Raw genomic sequence first — 23,865 nt, forward strand, 5'->3', positions numbered from 1 at the left:
CTGCGCCTCTAGAGACCACGAGCCGCCACTACTGAAGCCCACGTGCTGCAACTACTGAGCCCACGTGCTGCAACTACTGAAGCCCACGTGTCTAGAGCCCGTGCTCCGCAACAAGAGAAGCCACCACAATGAGAAGCCCATGCACCCAACGAAGAGTAGCCCCCGCTCACCGCAACTAGAGAAAGCCCGAGCGCAGCAATGAAGACTCAACGCAGCCAAAAAAGTAAATAAATAAAAGACAGTGGGTTCAAGTCCCAATCTGAGTTTTGGCTGGGTTTGAGTTCCTGGCCTGTGGGTTCAAGACCCAGTGTGAGTTGTGCGGTTTCAGGCCAATTGAACTACACATTTGGTTATCAGGCAATTTTAGTTCAGATATCAACACTGTTAACTTTGTGTATGCTTTCTCCCCACCCCCATGCCTCTTTTGTATCTTGGATTCTCTAAGAAGTCAAGGAAATAAGAATATCACTGCCTCCCAGGGCTGTTAGTGCTCTGAGGCCAAGGGTTTGGAGAAAGTTGTTTTCTGCAGTTTCCTAGGTAACACCCTTAGCTCCCTCCTCTGTGCAGCATAGATAGGGGTGCAGCTATAGTGCCAGTCTGCCCTTAGTGCCCTCTCACTCCTCTTCTAAGCACTCATTTCCCCTTCCACGTCCCCTCTTCTCCCAGGAGAGTCTCTTAGATCCTATATTTGAAGGGATTTGTTCCAAAGGGAATTCAACCTAAAACAGATGCTGATAGGTTTAAGCTATTAACCTTCTCAAAGGCATTTACATTTCAATGTCATTAATCTCTCTGTTGACTTGCATTTTCCAAATTCAAAGACCACTCTCAGTTCTCATTCTCCATGTCCTTGCTTTGGCACCTAAGAACAAGGTGTTGAAGAGTGGTATTGATCTGAGAAAAGGAAACCTGAGATCCTAGAATGAAACATTTTGTGTTGCAATCCAACCACTTACGCACTTAACCATTTCTTAAGCACCTACTGTGTGCCTGACACTGTGTTCTAGCTGCTGGAGATGTAGCAGAGAAGAGAAGCAAGGCCCCCGCCCTCATGCATCTTCCACTCTAGTGGTGGCAATAAACAATAAATACACAAAAAGATACCATTTCAGATAGTGATAGGTTCCATGAAGAAGAATGTGAAACAGTGAACAATGCGATAGTGAAAGATGTGAAGAAAGCCCATTAGGCAGGATGGCTGCAGAAAGCCTCTTTAAGAAAGTGGCATTTCCACCAAAACGTGAAGGGTGGATTTGGGGAAAAAGTGTTCCAGGGAGAGAAAAGAGCAAGAGCGAAGACCTGGATGCAGGGACAGGCTTAGCACTGTACACAGGAGGTTCAGAAAAAAGCCAGTGTGGCTGGAATGTAGTAGAGGAAGGGTATGAGATGAGCTGAGAAGTAATCAGGTCAGGTACGGCCTTGGAAGCCATGGTAAAGATGCAGAGAGGCTATCTTGCCCCAAGTCACACAGTTGGTAAATGGCAGAGCCAGGATGATAACCCAGGTCTTTTCAATCCTATCAAGTGTTTTTGCATTGTAATCTGGTTTATGCCCAAAATGGTGCTAGATGAAGAGAGACTTTATTGGACATTCCAAAACTGTCCTTCTTGGACATTCCAAAACTCTAAGAAGAGACAGACTGTTATCTCACTCTCTTCTCTTCATTCTCTCTTAAAAAAAAAAAAATACTAGATATGAAAACTTCAGAGTGTACCATGCTAAATCATACAAATTCCGTCTTTTAAACAGAGGATCTGAATTTTATAGATATTATAAGTAAATACCTATTGAACATTTATCATATGATCCCATAGAGCATGCAGAGAAGTTATTTTGGTGTTGCTATGTTTGACCTTATTAAAATTCAAGCACACAGGATTGCCTAACACCTATTTTTTTTTTTCTACCATCTATTTTTAAACATAAGACCTACTCTCCCCATTACACATTAGGAAACTTAATATAGCTGAGGTGCTGGTCAGGATTAGCTACTACATAGATTGTCTGGGGCTTTTATGTTTTGCTTTTAAAATCAGAAATAAATCAAAATAATTGTTTTTTAAAAGTAAATTTATGCTCAATAAAAGAAAGAAATTGGCTAATAAACACCAGATGTGTGTTAGATCTGGTGATGAGCCCTGAATTCATGAGTGTTCCAGGACTGGCTCTGCCATTAGACTAGGGTTAGAATCCTAGCATACTTCCTAGCCATCTGACATTAGGTAAATTACTCAAGATTGCTAAGTCTCCATTTTCTCTCCCATAAAATGGTAATGAAAACAATGCATATATCATAGAGCTATTGTGAAAATAAACCAAACTAACAAGTGACCATGCTTGGAATAGACTAGCTATTCCTTGAGTTGATGTCGGTTTCCCTTCCTTCTCTGGGTCTCTGTCCACTCATCAGAAGCATAAACAGGTCAGGGAGATGATGCTAAAGTCCTGTCTAGGATAAGTGTCATCAGCAACCAGGCCTTCCAGCAATATTTGGACCACAGGGCAGTGAAACCTCCTGTTGTAGGCAGATAGAGAAGTTGCTAGCAAGATGACATGGAGACTGACAGAAAACTCCCAGAGGAAGGAGCAAGGAGGCTTCAGAGACTGGGGCTTGAAGGACCGGGATCCTAGCAGAACCCTGCCTCTGCTCCCCAGGCCCAATTCATCTTACCAATGCATTTGCTTCAACTAATTACTTGTGAGATTATTTGTTTAATGCCTGCCCTCTCCAGAGACTAAACTCTAAAGATTAGGAACTCTGTTTTCTTCACTCATTCTAGATTCAATTTACTTTGTTTTGCACACAGTAGGCCCTCAACAAATATTTGTTGAATGAATGAGCCTCTTTTCTTTTAGTAGGTACATTTCTGAAATTGGAGGTGTCTCGAATTTAGCTAAGCAACATGGTGGCATTGCTGCTCTGGCATTCATTTTGTTGGACCAAGTGGCCTGCAGGGGCCTTAAACTGACACCAGCCTCCTCATGCAAGAACAGTCCCAGAGACAGTCCTCATAGTAAGCTCCTGATATGACTTCCCCAGCAGTTTTTGTGATCAATAGTCTCCCTCACCTTCCATCGTCTTCCCCTTGTGCGCCCCTTAGATAAGACCCCTGTGAAGTTTACCAAAATCCCATGCATTCTGGTTTGAATTGACTGATCCAGACTTAGCCCAAGAACCCCCAAGAATTCCACACGTAGACCCTAATAAAGGCATGTGTGCCAGGTTCTGCCTCTCCCTTTGCCTGTACTCACTCTGCCTTGACCTCCCTGTATGGCCCCTTGAGGTACGCCGTGCATTTCCTCCAGGACTTGTGAGTAGTAGTAACCTTCTCTAGTTCAATTTCTCTTGTGGTCTTTTGTTGAACTGTTGCTCATGCTCACCATCCGGCACCCTATGTTCCACTTAATAAATGTTAATTTAATGACGTCATAACAGGAGGAAATTCATTTTATTTACAAATCAACAATTTTAAGTGCCCTAGTGAACTCAGCCAATAAGAGGAAATTTGTGATGAAAATTTCTGTTTAGCTGTGGATTTTTTTTTAAAGAGAAGTGTACCCAAACTAAGAAAGCATAGTAATGGCTCCATGAGAGGGCTTTGAGCATTTAGAGTTTGGTAGCATCAATTAACCCTCCCACATATCTTGGACTTTATCAGACTAGGATGTAGAGTTTTGGAACTGAATACACTCCAGTTGCCTTAATAGAGGACTTTTCTCTGGGCAAAATGCAAAGCCTATTCTTATCTGTCCATCTATGAGCCGGCTCAAGGGTCAGTCTAGGGGAGGCTTCCCAATGAGTCACAGAAGGTGGGAATGATAACCACAGACATCCTAATTGAAAAATCCCTCAGTACTTAGCACTGTCCCCTCCGAGCTATTGTGTTTCCAGAGTCCCTGGCTATTGTCAATCCCTGGAAAATGAATGGTCAGCAACTAATGAAATTCTACCTAATCTAACAGGTTCAACATCCCAACTAAATTTGCTTCTCAAGGGAATCTGGATGACTTGATATTCACCTGCTCATTCATTCACTCATTTATTCATGCCATTCACTTATTAATTCAACAAATATTCCCAGTCCTGGAAATCCTGAGTGATTCTGGATGAGAAAAAGAAAGCTTAAACAGAGCGGTAATTAGCACAAGAGCTGGAACCAGGAACTAAAGAATATCTAATCACATATTGTGTCTGGAATATCTCTCTGCCCAGCTGGAGTATCACCTCTGCAAAATCTTTCTAAATTTCATTTTAAGAAGAATATACTTCTTTTCTCTGTTCCCTTGTTAATATCCTTAGTATAGTGCTATGACATTATGTTGGAGTTAACTGCTTCCCCTCACCAGACTGTGAGCTCCTTAAGAAGGAACCGTGCCATCCAACCACCCTTATGTCTCTGGTGCCTTGCATAGGGCCAAGCATATAGAACTCATTATCAGTGGAACAGTTCTCTGCATTCCAGTGAAGTTAATGGATTTCTAGGTATTATCAGGCCTGTATTGTCCAATATGGTAGCCACTAGCCACATGAGGCTATTGAGCACTTGAAATGTAGCCTGGGGGTGGGGAAGAAGAATTGAGACATACTGTAAATGTAAAACACACATCAAATTTCAAAGACTTTGCACACAAAAAAGTTGGGGCTTCCCTGGTGGCGCAGCGGTTGAGAATCTGCCTGCCAATGCAGGGGACACGGGTTGGAGCCCTGGTCTGGGAAGATCCCACGTGCCACGGAGCAACTAGGCCCGTGCGCCACAACTACTGAGCCTGCGCGTCTGGAGCCTGTGCTCCGCAACAAGAGAGGCCACGATAGTGAGAGGCCCGCGCACCGCGATGAAGAGTGGCCCCCGCTTGCCGCAACTGGAGAAAGCCCTCGCACAGAAACGAAGACCCAACACAGCCATAAATAAACAAATAAAATTTTTTAAAAAAGTAAAATATCCCATTAATAGTTTTATATTGATCATATGTTGAAATGAAAATACTTTGGATATTGAGTTAAATAAACAGATTATTAAAATTAATTTCACCTGTTTCTTTTTACTTTTTTAATGTAGCTGTTAGAAAATTATAAATTATATATGTGGTTCACATTGTAATTATTTTATTATCCAATAGAAATATTGGATAATACTGGGCTAAATCAAAGATTACTATTTCAGGTACAAACCACACTCAGTCTCTTATATCTGATTCTCTCTTTTGGTAGGAAGGAAGGGGAATTTGGTTATATCGTACGAATTGAGTCAAGGCTTTCATTGAGCCTAGGTTCAGAATATCCAGGGAATATAAGACACTTTTTTTTTTTTTTGGCAAAATTCTATCAGTTAATATGTCCCACATTTTGGTAGGTTTGCTGTTTTAAAGAAAAAAAATCCAACTCTTGCTGTAGTCCCCTATACGGAGTCAAAGTCTCACCAAGGGCATGTAATACCCATGCAGCCAACACTTAAATAGCCCTTCAATTCCTGGCTCCAAGAGCCTCTGCTTTATCTTCTCTCCTCCCTCAGTCTCTGGCATCCTAAGCAGTCACCCCTCCCATCTCAGCTTTTTCCACTGACCTCAGAAGAAGGCTGTCTCAAATAACACCCTTGTCAAAACACCTAGGTAAGCACAGAAGTGGGAGACATCATATAAATAGACATATGGCAACACAGTGCTCCATACTGATAACAGAAACCACTTACCAACTCCCCTCACCTTCCAAGAGGTTTCTTTCTTACAATGATTAAACGTAAATGTCACTAATAAGTTTAATTCTATCAGCTTAGGCAGACCTTTTTTATACAGGCACTGGCAAAGCTGCAAATGAACATGATTTTTAAGATTTGGGCACTGTTGTAGCAAAAGCCTCTGTGCTTAAACAGAGAAATTAAAATTGACCAACAGGGGCTTCCCTGGTGGCGCAGTGGTTGAGAATCTGCCCGCCAATGCAGGGGACACGGGTTCGAGCCCTGGTCTGGGAAGATCCCACATGCCACGGAGCAGCTAGGCCCATGAACCACAACTACTGAGCCTGCGCGTCTCAAGCCTGTGCTCTGCAACAAGAGAGGCTGCGACAGTGAGAGGCCCGTGCACCGCGATAAAGAGTGGCCCCCGCTCGCCGCAACTAGAGAAAGCCCTCGCACAGAAACGAAGACCCAACACAGCCAAAAATAAATAAATAAATAAATAAATTTAAAAAGGAAAAAAAAATAAAAAGAAAAAACACAATAAAATTGACCAACAGAAAAGATCCAAAACAAAAATTCTGAAAAATTTCCAAGTGATCTTTGGGAAAGACCAAAAGAGTCAGGCTTCGCTGGACTACAGTCAGAAAAATACAAAAATCATGGATGTCTATTTACGTATCTTCCTCCATACAGGAGACCATAAGCTTGAAACATTTAGTACAGTGTTGGGCACGCAATAGGTGTTCAATGAGTATACGAGAGTATAGGCGCTTACTATTTAATGGGATAATGCAATCACCATGGTTTTCTTTTCTTTTTTTTAACCCTGAGTGGTATGGTAGGCAGAACCCAACTTCCTATTTTACTCTGAATACAATCGGAAGCCCTTACCACGGCCTGCAAAATCCTACATGATTTGCAACCCACCCACTTCTTAGACTCGTTTCCCATCACTCTCCCTTATTTGCTCTCGAAACCTGACCTCCTTGTGTTCCTCAAATAAGCCACACACAGTCCTGCCTCAGCGCCCTTGCACCAGCTCTCCTCTTTGCCTAGAATACTCATTCCTTCAGTCTCTGCTCAAATGTCACCTCATCACAGAGGCTTTCTTCACCACCTGATCCAAAACAGTATAATCCTTATCTGCTGTACTTGTCCTCATATCACTGATTGCCACCTGACATACTACGTATTTGTTTATTTGTCTCCCCAACCTGGAAAGCCACTCCCAGGAGGGCAGGGACTTGGTTCATTTTGTTCACTGCTGTATCCTTTGTGCCTAGAAAGTGCCTGACACATAGTAGGAGTTCAATAAGTAGTTGTTGAATGAATAAACAAATGAACATAGACTGGAGTCCAGACACCGGGATCTAGTCCTAATTCTACTGCTAAAAAGTTGTGTGACTTTGAACAAACGTCCCCTGACACTCAGTTGCTGAATCTGTAAAAGGATTGGTTGGGAAAAGATGTTTCTATAGCCTCTCCCAGCTCTCAAATCCTGCAGGTTTTATAGAGATGCTTTTTACATACAACTTTTGTATTAAGTTTTAGCAACATGAAAATCTTTTTCTTGTATCCACAAACCATGAGCCCTCTGGGCACTTCATTATGATTGAAGACCCTGCTCCAAAGGCCCTGGATGAAGTCTTCCCCCATCCTTCCAGACAGGATAGACCCCAGGACTTCCTGCCTACTTTGAGGTGTTTCATACAGACCTTTTCTTCCTTAAATCTCTTATAACAGTTAATGACATAATTACATTTTTCTGTTTCTCCACCTAGAATGTGAGTATCTTGAGGACAGTAATGGAGTCTTAGTAATGTTTGTATCCCCAGCATGGTCCTTGGCAATTAGTAGGCATTCCATGAATGTTTAGTGAATGAAGGAATACAGGAAAGCCAAAGTGGAATAGGACCATTTCTCATACTGAAATTGGAGGCATCACTCTCCCCTCATTGATGAATGGTGGGCAGAAGGTAGCTTGGCTGCTAGTAATGATTCATCTGAAGGGATGTAAAGAAATTAAAACTTACCGGTAACCTACTAAAGGCCAAGCACTCTTACACATGTTCACATAGTTTATTTAATCCTATGACAACCTATGAATTAGGAATTATCACTAATTATCCCTTTTTATAAATCTGTAAAATTATCCTGATTTAGAGATGAGAAATATGGAGCTCAGAGAGGATGGGGAATTTGCCCATGATGGAATGGCAAACAGGGTTGCCACTCAGGCCTCTTCATGCCAATGATATTCATATCACTGAATGATACATCAGAAGGGTAGTTCTCTAATCTAATACAAATACTGGCATGTATAATGGTGAGCTTCCCTGCACTTTACAATTAAAGGTGATTTTTTTCCTTGATTCAGAAAGGTGGCTATAGATAATTCTATATATTATTGCTGGAAGAACAAAGAAAAGATGCACAAGCAGATGACGCTTTGTACCTTTTGAGTTTTTAAAAGTGAGGTTTTTTTCTGATAATAAAGTGCACTGTCTGTTCATTATAGAAAAACCAAAAAATATAGTTAAAGAAAAAAGTTTAGTCGACCATTATCCCATCACTCAGAGACAACCACTATTAATCTTTTTTTAACCTTAAGGTTAATAAAAGTTACTATAACCTTTATTATGCTAAGCTTTATTAACCTTTTAAGCCTTTTCCCAATACATACTTTATTTTATAGTGAGATCATTCTAAATTATAAAATGAACTTGTTTTCAAATTCAATATATGCACTTCCCATAATGTTAGAAATCTTCATAAATAACACTTTAATAATGGCTTAATAATACCAAAAGAGATGCCATAATCAATCATTCTGTTATTATTACTTAAGCTATTTCTATTCAGTTACTTTCATGTGCCTCTCAATTAAAAAAAAAATTAGTCTGTAATTCAACTTCTGCAAATAGTTGTGATCTTTGAGGAAACACAGAGACAACTTTTCCATTCAAGAAGGGGAAAACTCCCATTATTATTCAGAATAGTGAATAAAAGGTCTTCCCTTTTCCTCCAATAACCCTTCCATATAGAAGTTAGTTGGAGCCATTCAAGTTTCCCCTACAGTAAGAAAGGGTCTTTCCTCCAAAAGAAGGGAGGTGTGGAAGTCTAGCAGTGGCTGGGAGTAAACAGACCGAGGCTCACATCTTGGTTCTTACATCTACTTGCCGTATACCCTCAGTAAATTATGTAAAGCCTCGGTTTCCTCACGTATAACAGGACAGTTACCTCACAGCGTTGCTGGAAGGGTTTAAAACGAGAACTGAGCCTGGCACGGAGTGAGCCCTCTTTTAACTGTAAAACTTGGATGGAGGAGCTGAGGGGAAGAATGTCTCATCATTCTTCCTTCCCATAAATTAGAGAACATTCGAAGCTCTCACCTCTAGTCTCAGAAGAAAGAAGAACTTTAGGCCATATTTGTAAACTCACGCCCACCAAAACGGTTTGGTTTCTGATCACACTTTGAGGTTAGAAGACATTCAGGAACTCCCAGTTCCCAGAGGAGTTCCTGCCAACAGAAACCTCTCTCCTGAAAGAGCCTACAGCTGCCACCTCCCTTCCCCTTGCCCCACCATGGAGCAATCCCTACACATCTCCCTTCCTTCTCTCTGCTGCTGCCTCTCTGCTCTGAGCCCTCCCCAAACACAACTTTCCCATCTGCCTGTCAGTCTCCTTTCTCAATGACACCAATCTGTTCTCCTAAATCCTCTCCAGAAGTTTACTGATTTCTTGTTACCCATGTCATCAAATCCAAAATTTTTTAAATGGGATGGTTTTCAAGGCCTCCACCACCACCATCTACCTCTTCCCCCATGTCTCCCTCCAGTCTACATTCCGACGCTTGGCCTGGTGTCCACCTTATCATCTGTAGTCAGAGCAGGCTGACGTTTACTGCAGATAAATCATGCCTTTACCTGAAGATCTTGACCTTTGGCAAAGGGCAACACAACCCCAAAGTGGTATTTTGAATCTCTATCAGCTGCTCACATTTTAGAGTAAACGAGTTTTCAGATTCTTGGGTGGCAGGGGTGCAAATTTTGCTTGGGCAAAAGGATATGAGGATCCTGGATGCCATTAAGGGAAAAGGCTGGATTGACAGACTTCCCCTTCTCAGTACTGCCCAGGAATCACAGGTCCCTACTCCTGTTCTGTCTCCCACAGGTGCCTTCTCTTCTGCGTCTCCTTTCTGCAATTCTTGCCCATTCTCCAGGGCCTAAGTCATGCCCACTACTTTTGAAGGCAGCCGCAGATCTACACACTCTTCTGACCTTCCACAGTACCATGGTCTGTCCTTCCCTCCCCTCTCGTGTATTCAGCACATTGTCTCATGGTCCCCATATTGCTTCCTAACTTCTTCCACAAAGTCTTTGAGGGCAGGGACTGTGCCTGCTCCCCACTTGGTAAGTATGTGACCGATATTCCAGACTTATCTGACTGACAGTTCACCCTAACCAATGCCCCTCTGTGGGCCGTTTCAGCTTCAGCTCTGCTGTCTTTGGTTGGGCGGCACGTTTAACTTTGGGTAAGATGGGCGCTCTGCAGTGCTGCACAACCACCTGTCACCTACAAAGCCTTTCTACTGACATTAATAGATTTAGGAAGGGACACAACTGACTAACAAACCGAAAAACAAACAAAAAATCTAAAACTAAAAACAAACACCTTACCCCCATCCCCATACTCAAAGAGAACAAGGAAAGGTAAAAACAAATCCAAATCGAGAGGAGATGATTCCTGCTATTCTCATTTTAGGGCCTACAAGAAAGAAGGGAGGCAGGGAGACCCATATTTGTGTATAGTTATTACCTAATTGTATTCACATGTAATGTTGATGTTTGAGACCAAAAAAAGCAGAATTTTAATAACAGGGGTGACTGAAATTCATGCTTCTTTTCTCCAAAGAATGTATGAGCGTTTGTACTAAAATTAAGTCCTCTTCTAGCAACCTAGGCCAGTGCTGGGCACCCAGGAGACTTTCAGTCCTTTGAAGTTTCCAGAGCGGCTTCTCGGCCTCCACCCCACCCCATACCCTCTTCTCCTCTGGCTCAGGCTTTCAAGATTGTTCCTAGGCTTTGGACCAAATGTAAGCATTTCTGCACAACTCTGCAGTTCGGCAGGACCCGAAGTAAATCCCCAGGAATAAACAAGAGCAGCAGCAAGTCACAAGGAGCCGGCTGGGGGGAGGGGGTGGTAGTGAGGGGGGGAGGGGGTGGTACTAAGGGAGGAAGGGGGGTTGGGGAAGGATGAACTTTGCTGCTCCAGCCGGGCCTGTCACTCCAGCTGACAGCAAGCACCTGCACCTTCAAGTTCTTCACAAGGCGGCGCCCCCAGAGAGAAAGTGCTTAGCTCGAGGGAAATGAACCCCAGCGCTTAAAAAGAGGGAAAGGAAGGGTGCGGCGTTTCCCCCGCGCAGCACCCGCCCAGCCCCGCTGCCGCCCTCCCGGCCCGGGCGGCGCGCAGACGTCTGGCTGCGGGCCCGGAGCGAGGGGCCCACGCTACCTGGCGTCCGGCTCCGGCTCCGGCTCCGAGTCCGACTCCGCGGCCGTCCCGTCCTCCTCGCCCCCCGACTCCTCCTCAGTGTCCGGCCCCCGGGTCGCCTCCTCGTCCGCGTCGGAGCCCAGGGCGCTGTCCGCGGCGTGGCTGCTCTCGCTGCTAGCCATCGCGCCTCTCCCGGGCCGGAGCTGGAGCCGGAACCGCCCGCGCCGCGCCTGGTGTTCTCCCTCTGACGGCGCCTCCGGCCCAGCCCGGCCCTGCCCTGTACCGGCGGGGCGGCTCGGGTTCCCTCCCGGGGGCGGGCGAGCCCCGTGACTTTAAATAGGCGTCAGAAAGTTTCACCACCTAGCTTCTGGGGCCCGGGCTCGGCGTCTCCTCTTCCCCGCGCGTCTAACTTCCCCCAGCCCTCCCCGCCCCAATTTAGGCGGATCCCTGGCGGGCCCTTTGGGCAACTGGAGAGCACCACTCCGAGGGGCGCAGGCTCCCGCTGCATCCGGAAGTTGGGAGGAGGAAAGGCACACAGTCCCCCTGCTTCTCTTCCCTCTAGAGTGGGTTAGGTAGGCTTCAGGTTTGGAGCAGAGCTGAGCTGCTCGATGGGCCCTTATCCCAACCAAATAACTACTCCCTTTTACAGAGCAGAACACTTACTACTAGTTCAGGCACTCGTAATTTTCCCCTCACAACTCTGCTGTGGTAGGTTTAACTAAGACGCTGGTTTTATAAATGAGAAAACAGGCTCAGAAGAGCTTGGGTACCTAGCGTGCTCAAGGTCTCCTTTTGCTAGTAAAGTGACCCAATGGGAAACAAAGTCTGCCCATTCAAAAGCCCAGTTTTGAACCATTGTTCAGTACTGGCTCCTTTTATATTTGCAAATCAATATTGTGTATTCTCTTCCTCAGTGACTCCTGGATTATTCAGCCAGGAAACTTTTATCTCCACAAATCTTAAAACTTTGAAGAGGAATAATTTTCCCTACATTGGCCAAAGTCTGTTTTGTCTGAAATTCAACCCAAAGTCCCAGATCATGCCATGCCCATGTTTAAGAGCCCTCAATGGCTTCCCACTGTTCTAGGACTAAAGCACAAGGTCCTTGGGAAGATAAATGCTAACAACCCACATCTTAGCTGTCTGGTCTTGTCTTTAGAAGTCAGGAGTTCTAACATTTATCAAGTCACACCACTGTGCCTTTATGTACACAATTCCTTCCACCTGAAACGTTCTTCCCATCTTTATTTACCTGGTTACTCATCATTCAAGATCACACCTTTCTCTGAAATCCCCAGCTTTAGCTCAATATCACTGTTTTAGGTTCCCACATTATCCTACATTCAAATTACGTTTGTGTCTCCTTCCCCGGTAGACTCTAAGTTTGTTATCTTTGTCCCACTATCCCCATCTCTTACAAGCGCAGAAGCTTAGCAAAGTACTTAGCACATAGTAGGTGCTTAATGAATGGTCCCTGCACTGAAGAGAACAGGCCTATGTAAAACAGGTAGAGATATCTTCACAATACATAAAGATCTTTTTTTTCATAAGGATGATTTTATGGCTAGAAGAGCTAACACTGATTTTTAATTACAGCAAATTCTATTCACAGAGTTGTTAAATATGATAAATGTAAATTAGGTAGTATTCCCCAGTTACAGTTATCCCTAGCTCATATGTGTGCATTAGGTCTGTGGGCAAAGAACTGCAGGTAGTTGAGGTACAGTACAGAAGCATCAGCTAGGGGGCATGAGAGGGAAGACAGCAAGAGCCCAGCCTTCCAGGGTTCACTAAACCAGGTTTAACATCAGCAGTATGCATTCTCTTACAGCAGGTAGGCTTTTGCATTAGTAATCCCAAGTGTCTGCTCACTAGGACAAGAAGGAATCAATTGCAGCTGTGGGATCTATTAAACACTAATCAAAACTACAGGTATATTCCCTCCATTTAACTCAAAATTTCTTAGGAACACTAACTATAGTCAACAAGATTTGTGAAGATCCTAGCTCAAACCAATCCAAAATTTAGAACTGCAGTACAGGTTGCACATTTTAAACTTTCTAACACTACTTTCTTGAGTAACAACATAAATAGAAATGGCCAGATCAATACAAATAGAAAATAAAAGAATGTATTATTCACAACACAAATAATTCATATTGAAAATAATTTAAAAGCCTAAAAAATTCTCTCATATATTGACAGACCACTTATCTGACATATTTAGCAGTCACAAAGTGCATAATCTTAGGTTTCAGTCTACTGATTTACAACTGTGTGTAAATTTATTAACTTCTTGATCTATCTGTTATAGCGATACGGCTGAAAAGCAGCAACAGTGAGATAGGGGGCCCGGTGGTCATTGAAAGCTGAGAGAACAGTGGCATGGAAGAGTCCATGGTAAATTCTGGGGCTTTATTAGGAAATGTCATAATACTGTAGAGGTAGAATGCCCCAGACACTTACCCATGCCTGACAGCTACACAGTATTACTATGGAGTACTATGGCTATTATTTATTCTTTATAATTATTACCTGGAGTCATTACTAGAATATTAATTATACTCAACACATTCTGATAAAGAAGAGTTGCACAGTGTAAAATACATTTTAGGGAAATTTCCAATCAAAAGAACTAGTATATAAAGCTTAATTGCTTCAAAAGCATTAATCATCAGTAAACTAAAAAATTCACCTGTGTGGAAAGCGCCATTCCTAATAATGCCAGAGAAACAGGGTGCTGATGTGGGTAGTTGGCTTAAAGAAGAATGAACTTGAATCCAGGATTCTCTGCATAATCTAAATAATTACGCACAATAACCGGATTCAGTTCAGCTCCAGATGATAACTAGAGCCTCAATCTCATCTCAGAAGTAAAGACTTTCACAGAAGAAAGAAAAAAGAAAAAAAGCAAAAAACACATCGACAATTTCCATATATAAACTTTATTCCATTTGATCATACAAAAATTTAAACTTAAAGAAAAAAATGAAAATATGCACCTTTTACGAGTCAAAAAGCAAAAGTCTTGTTAGCATTTGAATTGGTCTGCAAAAAAACCAAATACATTAGAGGTACAAACTGTGCTACAGCAGGTCTAAAAGAAGTTGTACACAGTCCTTTTGAAAAAGTTAAAACTGTTTTTAAGATTATTTATATTTAAATTTACAGGCACTGACCAATTTACAAATATTTACATAAACCAAAAACAACCTTAATAAACACTGTAGCTTTTTTAGCAGCCACCACTATTTCTTCTTGTGGAAAAGAAATGCTAAAAAAGATATCTTTACAAACATTAAGCTTTTATTTATAATAATGTTATGTCTTATCTAGAACATTTTATAGTGGCTTACTGCCTAAAAATTCCAGTTTAGATTACAATCCTATAATTATACACAGAAAAAACTCTGATACTATCAATAGGATATAATCTCAACTTTGATCTTTCAGTTTCTGTTGCTTCATGTCACAGGAAAAATAAAAGCAGGAAAACGGGAAGTAAAGCAAAAGTGCAAATTGCACTAAGTTATCATAAAGCACAGAGGACTTAATCTTTTCAAAATGTCTACACTGAACTGATTCTTCAAAACAATTCCCTAACTGCTGTACAATACAGAGTTAGTGCTCATATTACTACAGTGCAAAATGCAGTTGTTTCAACACAAAATTTAAAGCAATCGCGAGTACACCAAAAGCATGTGAGGTACTAATGAAATGCTAATATCGACACAAAGCCTCAGTCTATCCTGATGAGTCAAGTGAGGACTTCAGGCAATTGTCCAGTATTTCATGCCTCCGCAGTGATTTCACTGAAATAAAAGATTTCATTTTGCTTCAAGTAACTGAATAACTGACTCGAATCTTCACTTCACTAGAACAGACTCAGGCAACAAACCATCTAACTGACGGTGATACTTTAAGTATGTATAAATCAGACCCTTTCCAAAAAAGTTCACACATCTCTTCAGTATTAGCATGTGGTACAATTAATTACAGTTATAGCAAAAAACTTTTATTTGATAATTCCCAAAAAAATATTTTATTTGATCTCCTGAAAATTCATGCCATAATATTACTAATCATCAATGTAAACATTTTCAAAAATACATCTTTAAATCAAAGGGTTTTATTAGGAAATGTCATAATAAAATATGCATATATAAGTATGTCCTCTTAAGAATAAAACATGAAAACAAGAAGAACAATTAAAAAGAAACCATGATGAAGGTAAACAAAATGCATTATGATGTTACTACTGTTCTTTATTAAGAAATAGAGGCCAGTTATCTTTTCAGGATAGCAGTTCTTAACGGTAGTATACTGTTCAAATCTCGTTTGTTTTTCAATCTGTGCCATGACTGGAAGAGAAAGAAAAATCATTCTTAAAACCTAAAATGTATGTGGAACAAAAGACTGAAAGAGGAGTTACTAGAATGTTAACAGTGATTTCTCAAGGCAGTAAAATTTGGGGTGACTTTTTTGTGTCTGTGTTTTTATCTCCCAGGTTTTTAAACACAGTAAAAGTATTGTTTCTGTCATCAGAAAGAAGATGTTATTTAAAAACTTTACACCTGTGTAGTTCCAATTCATTAATAAAGAAATGAGCACATAGGTGGTACAAAAAGATGCAACTGACAATATTAACATTTATTCACCGATTTAGATAATGTCATTTAAAACAGCAAAGTAATTAATACAAAACCTTTGGGTTTGAGAGGGTAAGGAAAGATTACTTCAATTATTTGATTGACTATTTTGTATCTAGAAAGCTCTTTCAATTAAAAACTGTATTTATGAAGAAGAGAGTAAATCTATAATAAAGCACCTTATACAATGCATCTAGAAAAAAGAGTGAACAGAATTTTTAAGAAGAGAAAAAAGAAACTGAAATTCTCGTTCATAAGCTAAAAATCTGGCCCACTACCAAAAACTCTGGCTGCAGATCTCTGCAGTTTGTTCTCACCTCAGTTGTTCAACTGACTAAAAGTATTGGTTTTATAGCTAACAATCATAAATGAAAGCTCACCCATCAGTAAGAACAGCAATGTAGAAATGCTATTTTTGAGTTCTCAATTTAATCTGATAGAGAAAAACATTCCCTCTTGGATACTTGTTTTGCCCTGCAGAATTCCATTTCATTTTAAATTTTCTATTCTGGTTGACAAACTGAGAGGGCCTAATTTGAAGGACAGCCTGTAACATGATACACTTGCATTTTTAATAATCATCAAAATAAAGTCTACTTGGACATCTCGGTAATGAAAAAACATGCCTCTAAAATGATCTTCATAAGTTCCTTGATCTTTTTATTCTATGAAGTATTCTCTCCTATATGTCTCATAATATTACTATACATATTTCTATCAATGTGTTTCTACTCTGTACTGTTGAATAACTTGAAGCTAGGAATCAAACCTAGCAAAATCACTGATGAAAAAATTCATACTGTGGACTAGAGAGCTAAGGAATAAACTCCAGTTTACACATATATGACTATTTATATATATAAAATGTGTGTGCACACAAACACATACATTCTGTTTAACTTCTCAGAATATAAACAAAGATAAAATGGAGCTCTAGTTCCTTGTTACAGTGGGGTATACAGAAGAAAAATATGGAACAGACATGGCTTTCTTCTAAGGCTACAAGTTCCCCAATATTTTAAGGAGGGAAAGGAGTCCTTTAGGTTTTATTCATTCATTTTGAGAGCTTAATAAGCTCACTGTGAAAATGCTTATTTCCACAAAGTGAAAGCCATGTGAGTAAAGGCGGAGTCAGATCTCTCTGAAGGAGTATTTCTAAATTCAAGTAATAAATTCCCTATTGTGCCACATTAATTGTTTCACAACACAGGAACCAGAGCTGTTCTTTCCTACTACCTATATGTTTTTTTAATTTTCAAAGCACACTAGTGCTCTAATGCTTCTAGAGTCAATCTGATGCATTGTTTACCTTTAAAAATTGATCCTTGATCATGTCAAACTTCTGCTTTTCATGCACAGCTCTGGCTGTATTTGTTCCATCAAAAGGTTCTACAATGTTAAATGCACATATAAACAAGAAATTATTAAAATGAGAACTTCAGTTTTTTATTTGGTTGAATTATATGAAATTGCCAATATTTGACAGTTTCTGACCTACACAGTAGCAATTGCATGTGGTTTAGCCTAACATTAGATTTATGTGTATAATAAATAGTTTTATAATAGCTATGAGCTGTCTAACAAGGTAGGTAAAATTCAAGTGAGAAGATATCTAAAAATGAAGTAATCAGCATAGGTATATTAAGTCTAAATCATAAAAATAGATAAGATTTCTGAAGAATCACAGAGTCAAGAACCTACTGTGAGGGACTTCCCTGGTGGCACAGTGGTTAAGAATCCGCCTGCCAATGCAGGGGACACAGGTTCGAGCCCTGGTCTGGGAAGATCCCATATGCCACGGAGCAGCCAGGCCCGTGCGCTACGACTACTGAGCCTGTGCTCTAGAGCCCGCGAGCCACAACTACTGAAGCCCGTGCACATAAAGCCTGTGCTCTGCAGCAAGAGAAGCCACCGCAATGAGAAGCCCACGCACTGCAACGAAGAGTAGCCCCGGCTCGTCACAACTAGAGAAAGCCCGCACACAGCAATGAAGACCCAACGCAGCCAAAAATAAATAAATAAAAAAATTTAAAAATAATAAAAAACCACTGATTTGTCTAGTAGGAGAAAGGTCAATGCCTTTGAAAGTAGAGGTTTAATACCGGGGAGGATGGAAGACAGTACACAGAACTATGGTGTGACTAAATGGCTTAAAAAAAAATACAGTGAGAACGGTAACTTGTATTAGAAATTTGGCAGTGAAAGACAGAAAAACAGGATAGAGAAAAAAGTGGACGAGACAGGAAGAGAACAAAAGCAGAGATTTTATGTGTGTGTCTCCAATATTACTTTCCATGTCTTTACCCTCACCCCACTCACCCTTCACCCACAAAATAAGAGAGAAGAGTTCATATATAGAGACAAAGAAACTGATTCTATATAAGAGAACGAGGAAACTGAAGATAATAGTGAGAAAAGAAAGATAACTAAAGGCATTAGGAGTGAGATGGAAGCTGAAATAATGCCAGCAGTAGGTTAAAATTACTGGAGTTGAAGAATTTTGGTGTAAAAAAGAGAAAAAAAAGTACTCAGAAAAGCCAGTAGGATCAAGTCAAGAGTATTTTTCAAGGATGAGAAGACCTATGTATGCTGTAAAGCTGAAAGAGAGAGACTAGAGAGAAAGAGAATGAAGTTGCTAGAATGAGGGGAAAGACCTCAAAAAAGGTGTGAAAGAATAGGAAATTTGATGGAGATGTTAACTTTAGATTTGTCATATAATCTAATCAGGCCCATAATTTTAAAAACTCCTTTTGTTTATTTTTTTATTGCTCAGAAAGGCTATTTCAAAAGAGTTTATTGTCACAGTACTTTTCAAAATAAAATAACGCCATATGCCAAACTATCAGATTACACAGTGCGTAGCACTTTACAACTGTATTTAATATTCAAAAGAACCAAGTAACTAAAATAACATACACACACTGTGCAATTTAGCAAACCAAACACCAAAGCAGGAGATTCAATTTCACATTTATAAACTCTTAAGATGTTGCATTATAATTCAAGATTAAAATACTCTAAATTTGATGTTTTCCTGCAAATGCCAAATCTCAACCCTTTATGTTACCTCAAGATTTACAAAAGTCATCAACTTGGCATCTGTGAGAACAATATTGCCTCTTGAAGTCAGTTTCAACTGACTTAAAGAAATATTCAACTACATGTAAATTAATTTTAGAGAACAGACTATCTGCAGACCATTTAATTTTTAAAGGAAAATCAATTTTATATTCATAAAAATCTAGCTTGTATTAATTATCAATATTTAAGTATAAAAGAACTAATTTTATTTCAAAGAATCATTTTCTTCTACCTGTAAGTCATAAAACTAAATTTCAACCAACTACAAGCATGAGAGGTGCGTGAAGACTGCTCAAATCTTACTGACTGGAAAGATTCGACACCTAAATTCGTGTTTATTATTTCTTACAACTAAAGAATTTTAAATTATTTTTTTGAATTAAAATCTTACAATTAAAAGACTTATAAACCACTTCAGAACATAAATGTATTACTTTTAGATGAAATATAAGCTGAAAGTATTCAAGTAATTCTCTCAGTACCATGATGATAGTTGGCTGGAAATAGAGAGTAGTTGTGGGAAAGCTACCTTCTACACAGATGTATTTATTTCTCCACTCAATACCATCAGGCCTGGGAATGGCTTTGGCTTCACGAACTGAAATCATCTGACTGTTCCAGCTATCAAAAGAAAAACATTAATCATGTTAACTATTTTAACTTCCCTTTTATTATTTTTATTATATCAGTAGTTAAGCTTACTCTGATCTTCTCATAGAATTGGAATTTGCTTCAACCCTCTGCACCTCGATCCCCATTTCCCCTTCTCTACTTCGTTTGTCTCCACAGCACTTACATTCTAACAATTTGCTTATTTATTACGTTATTGTGTGTCTCCCCTAAATAGAATGAAAGCTCCAAGATGCTGAGCTATTTGTGTATTTTTTTTTTTACTCTTCACCTAGTTGCTCAGTATAAACTAGGTATTCAATACATATTTTTTGAATAAATAAAGTAATATGAAAACTAAAGTGTAAGTAAGCAAAAAAACTATGTTCCTTGTTAACACCCCAGTTAGAATTTTTTATTTGGTAAGAGAGAGGTAATCTTCTTGTGTTGTTTTCTGGCATCATTAAATAATTTCTGTTCAGGTGCACCTCTACTGATATGATTTACGGTAGAAAATTTTTAAATTTTCCAGTAGAAGCAAGAAGATGCTGTTTTAAGGAAAAAAAATAATAATACTCTATGAAAACATACCGTTATTGCTGTATATCAGATGTAGATGTTAACAGTGAAGTTTTATTCAAGTAAAACAATTTTATCAGCATGCTTGAAGGTAAACTGTCCAGTCTTTAGTATATCCTAAACTTACACTGTTCTTTTAAATTTATAATAATTTTGCACAAGTTCAAATTATAATAATTTTATACAAGTACAATTTTCCTTTTTTCAAAAACATTTTAAAAACACATGACCACTCAGCTTGTATTCAACAGAAAAATGAGTTTGGGGTATAGCTGGTATCTTTTTTTTCAGCTATATTTAGCTTTCTCCATAATTTCAGTAGGAGAAAGACCACGGTTTGGGACATTCCAAATGCAACACTTGTCCTACTCTGCCTCTATTTATTAGAGAATCCATAAGGATATAATCGTGGGTCCAGTATGGCATATGTTTCTGGAAAACTAACTAATTTCTATGTTAAACATGCAAGAAAATATTCCATCTTGTGAAGTTTGATAACTGAAAAGAATCCTCGAAGTATGATTTTCTATTTTTTCTTACCAAGAATACAGTTTAGAAATAGTTTGCAAACACAGCTTTAAGTTCTTTAAAAATATATATCAGAATTTATGTTTTTTAAAAATAAGTGGGTTGTCAAAAAGAAATACTTAGGATTGGTTACAGTAAGATGTTTTAGATCCTTCATGTACAGCAGCTCCGTTAGTTTGGCCTCCAAACAGAAAAGAAGTACACTGCTCTACTGGTCCAAGTGTGTTACCAAAATTTTCTTAAACATAACAATGTAAAGGGGAGAGTTATATAACCACATTGCTGACCCACACAAAATTACAGTAGAATTACACTTTGTGCTACTTCACTTTATATGGCATAAGACAAATTTCACTAATAAAATGAACTTTTTCCTGAGACTACTTGTTTCTAATTTCAACTTGTAGGACAGTGGAATCTGCAGTAGAATTAAAATAGGAAATATTATGTTAAAAGGGGGTGGACTGATTTTTTCCTCTCAGACAAGTTTAAAATATTGAAATACTGTATCCTGCTGTTAAACTAAACCTTTTACTTTCTTAAATCAAAGGAACTCTCCTCACCACTATATTTCTATTAAATCCAATCCTGAATTTATATTACATGCCAGTATTTGATTCTAAACTGGATCACAGAAACATATGTGACACATCCATATTCACTTTTTCATCCCTAACCAGATAGTGTTTAATCTTCAACCTATAATCAACCCAAACAATTCAGTTATTTAAATGACTATCATTTGAAGTACCTCATAGAGGAATAAAAAAGAATATTTGAACCACTACTATTTGGACTGATTCAATCTACTGCATTTTTGAAGAACTTTTAAATATTTGAAATTATTAAATATTTCAAATCATAAACATGATACATAACTTATATACTACTTTTAATCTTAGAGGTGAATTTAAATGTAGAATTCAAATGGTAATTTAGAAATATTTTCCCTACACATTTCCTTCTTTAAAACAGGCTCTAAACTAAGCCTTTTATCATACCGTATTTCTCTACCATAATTTGCTTTCCATGTGAAAATCTGTCATTGTCACTCAATAATTAAAGTATAAAATAAGATACAATCTATAAAAGAGGGATGTTTCAGAAAAGACTAGAACAACAGATATGGGACTTAATCTAAAACAGATCTGATAATGTATGATAATCTTTTGAATATAAAACAGATTACTGACTATATTGGTAAGATGCTCGCTTTTTTTCTTCAGTAATGATAATGAGCTGGTACTCATTCATTAATTCTCTTCTAGCCATTCTTTTTGTGACAAAGTATTTTGAGACAATTGATTAAATTGGAAATGCAGACTTCAACAACATTACAAAGAAAAATTTAAGTCTCATAAAGACAAAATTATGCGTCTGATACCACATGGCTGCATATATGCTAAGACTAGTCAAAGTAAGTGAAAAAATTGTATATTTCTGTTCTATTACTAAGGGTTGGGAAGCAAACAATCAAACAAACAAACACTTTGTTAGGGATTTCAAATCTTGTAAACAGAGAAAAAGCCTGACTCTAATCCTAGAGTTTTGTTTTGTTTTGACTGGCTCCTCTTCTGCCTGACCCTTTAAATGCTGGTGTCTATCAGGACTTTGTCTTTTTCGATCTTTTTCAAATGCTAGAGCACTCATCCGGGCTTCAGTACTCTGATGTTTCTATCCCAAATCTTCTTCTCCAGCCACTAAGCCCCACGCCAAAATTTACAAGTAACTATTGGAAACTGCCACCTAGATGTCCTGTAGGCAACACTGTGCCCATTTTCACGACTGAATTTAATATGTCCTGTCCATTGTCAATTATTAAAATCACTCCCTTGCATATCCCTCCACTCTCTTACCTGCTCTTGCTGCACTGAACTTACCTGGCTGATAAAACTATAATTAAATCTTTGTTTACTCCAATCCTTTCCCAAGCAGCTAAACAGCGCTGGAGAAAAAAATGCAACCATATTGACCTTTCGATTTATGATCACTTTAAATTCATGATGACTTAGCTCAAAAGGATCCTAAATGCTACTACCCACCAATCATACTATATTTCCATAGTTAATTCACTCCTTTACTCTTCTACATGACAATTCATACCTTCTCCTCACTTCTCAAATCTACTCCCTCACAATCCTTCCCAGCTGATGTCCATGCTTCATTTCACTAAAAAAACTAAAACAATCAAAAGATAGTTTCCTCTAGTTCCCACCACATCAACCTGCATTTGTCTGTATCTATATATTCTTTTTTTTTCCTCATTATTATTAATGAATTGTCAGCGCTTCTATTCCACTTGTGCTCTAGATTCCTGGATTGGAATCTAGAAGAACAAGTAGACTGTTCAACAATTTACTACAATTTTTCTGGTATCACCAATTTTGCCATAAAGATGGCAAAATTTCTCCTTTCTAAAAACAAAATCTCAACCCTGCTTAATCCTCCAATTTCTACCCCACTTATTCTGCTCCCTTTACAAGTACGTAAATTCCCCTGGAGAGTTAGCTACCCTACCTAAATCCTCCCCTCCTTTTCTCTCTTTAGCTCACACCAATGACACTTTTTTTTTTTTTTTTTTGATAGGTAAGAAGTGGATTTATTTAGAGAGAAACACACTGCACAGACAGAGTGGGGGCCATCTCAGAAGGTGAGAAAGGCCCCAATGACGCTTTTTATCCACATTATTCCACAGAAACTGCTCCTGTCAAGGGTCCAGTAGCCTCCACATGGACAGATGCTTCAATGGTCAGCTTTTAGTTCTCATCTTGTACTTGATCTATCAAAACATGTGACGCACATAATCACTCCCTCCTCCTCAAAACGTTTTTCCCCCTTGGATTCCAAGACACCACATTCTATTGCCTTTCCTCCTTTCTCAATGATTCTTCCTTTTTTTGATTACTATATATTAGTTCCTTCTCATACCTAATCTATTTTTACTTCATCTCTGTATTACGACATTTTTCAAAGGGAAAAATGAAAGGCATAAAACTTAAAAGCAGTGCAACAGTGGTTAATATTTTGCCACATTTGCTTGTGTGTGTGCGTATATGTGTATGTTTTGAACTGACCCTTTTGTTAAGCTGTAGACAGAGTGAAACTTCATTTCTTTATCCTTTGGCATATATCTAAGAATAAGGCTATTCTCCTTTGTAACACCAACAGCATCAAGAAATTAATGTAACTCAAATGCCTTTTATAATTTTTCCACCCTCTCTACAATCCGACTGTAATCAAGGTTCATCCATTGTATT

General features: G+C 39.1%; 2 protein-coding genes across 8 annotated transcripts in view; both read right to left on the reverse strand.

The window, feature by feature from the left end:
* Positions 1 to 11,540, reverse strand: part of CMYA5 (cardiomyopathy associated 5) — a 121,091-nt gene extending 109,551 nt beyond the window's left edge. The window contains exon 1 of one of the 4 annotated variants that reach the window (XR_014262449.1): positions 11,184 to 11,540. Coding sequence is in view for 3 of the 4 variants with exons in the window: in XM_082457978.1 (XP_082314104.1) it covers positions 11,184 to 11,344 (161 nt within the window). In the remaining variant the exon portion in view is untranslated. The remainder of the gene's footprint in view (positions 1 to 11,183) is intronic. The other 3 variants (XM_082457978.1, XM_082457976.1, XM_082457977.1) reach the window with 3 other exon arrangements.
* A 2,546-nt stretch (positions 11,541 to 14,086) lies between these two features.
* The window catches only part of TENT2 (terminal nucleotidyltransferase 2), a 58,719-nt gene continuing 48,940 nt past the window's right edge, over positions 14,087 to 23,865 (reverse strand). For all 4 annotated transcript variants that reach the window (XM_082458143.1, XM_082458142.1, XM_082458145.1 and 1 more), the window contains 3 exons: positions 19,422 to 19,513; positions 17,121 to 17,200; positions 14,087 to 15,523 (listed from right to left, as the gene is read on the reverse strand). In XM_082458143.1, the coding sequence (XP_082314269.1) occupies positions 15,449 to 15,523; positions 17,121 to 17,200; positions 19,422 to 19,513 (247 nt within the window). In that variant the 3' untranslated portion in view covers positions 14,087 to 15,448. The remainder of the gene's footprint in view (positions 15,524 to 17,120; positions 17,201 to 19,421; positions 19,514 to 23,865) is intronic.

Source organism: Balaenoptera physalus (genome assembly GCF_965194825.1).
Source record: "Balaenoptera physalus genome assembly, chromosome: 3".
NCBI classification, from domain to species: domain Eukaryota; kingdom Metazoa; phylum Chordata; class Mammalia; order Artiodactyla; family Balaenopteridae; genus Balaenoptera; species Balaenoptera physalus.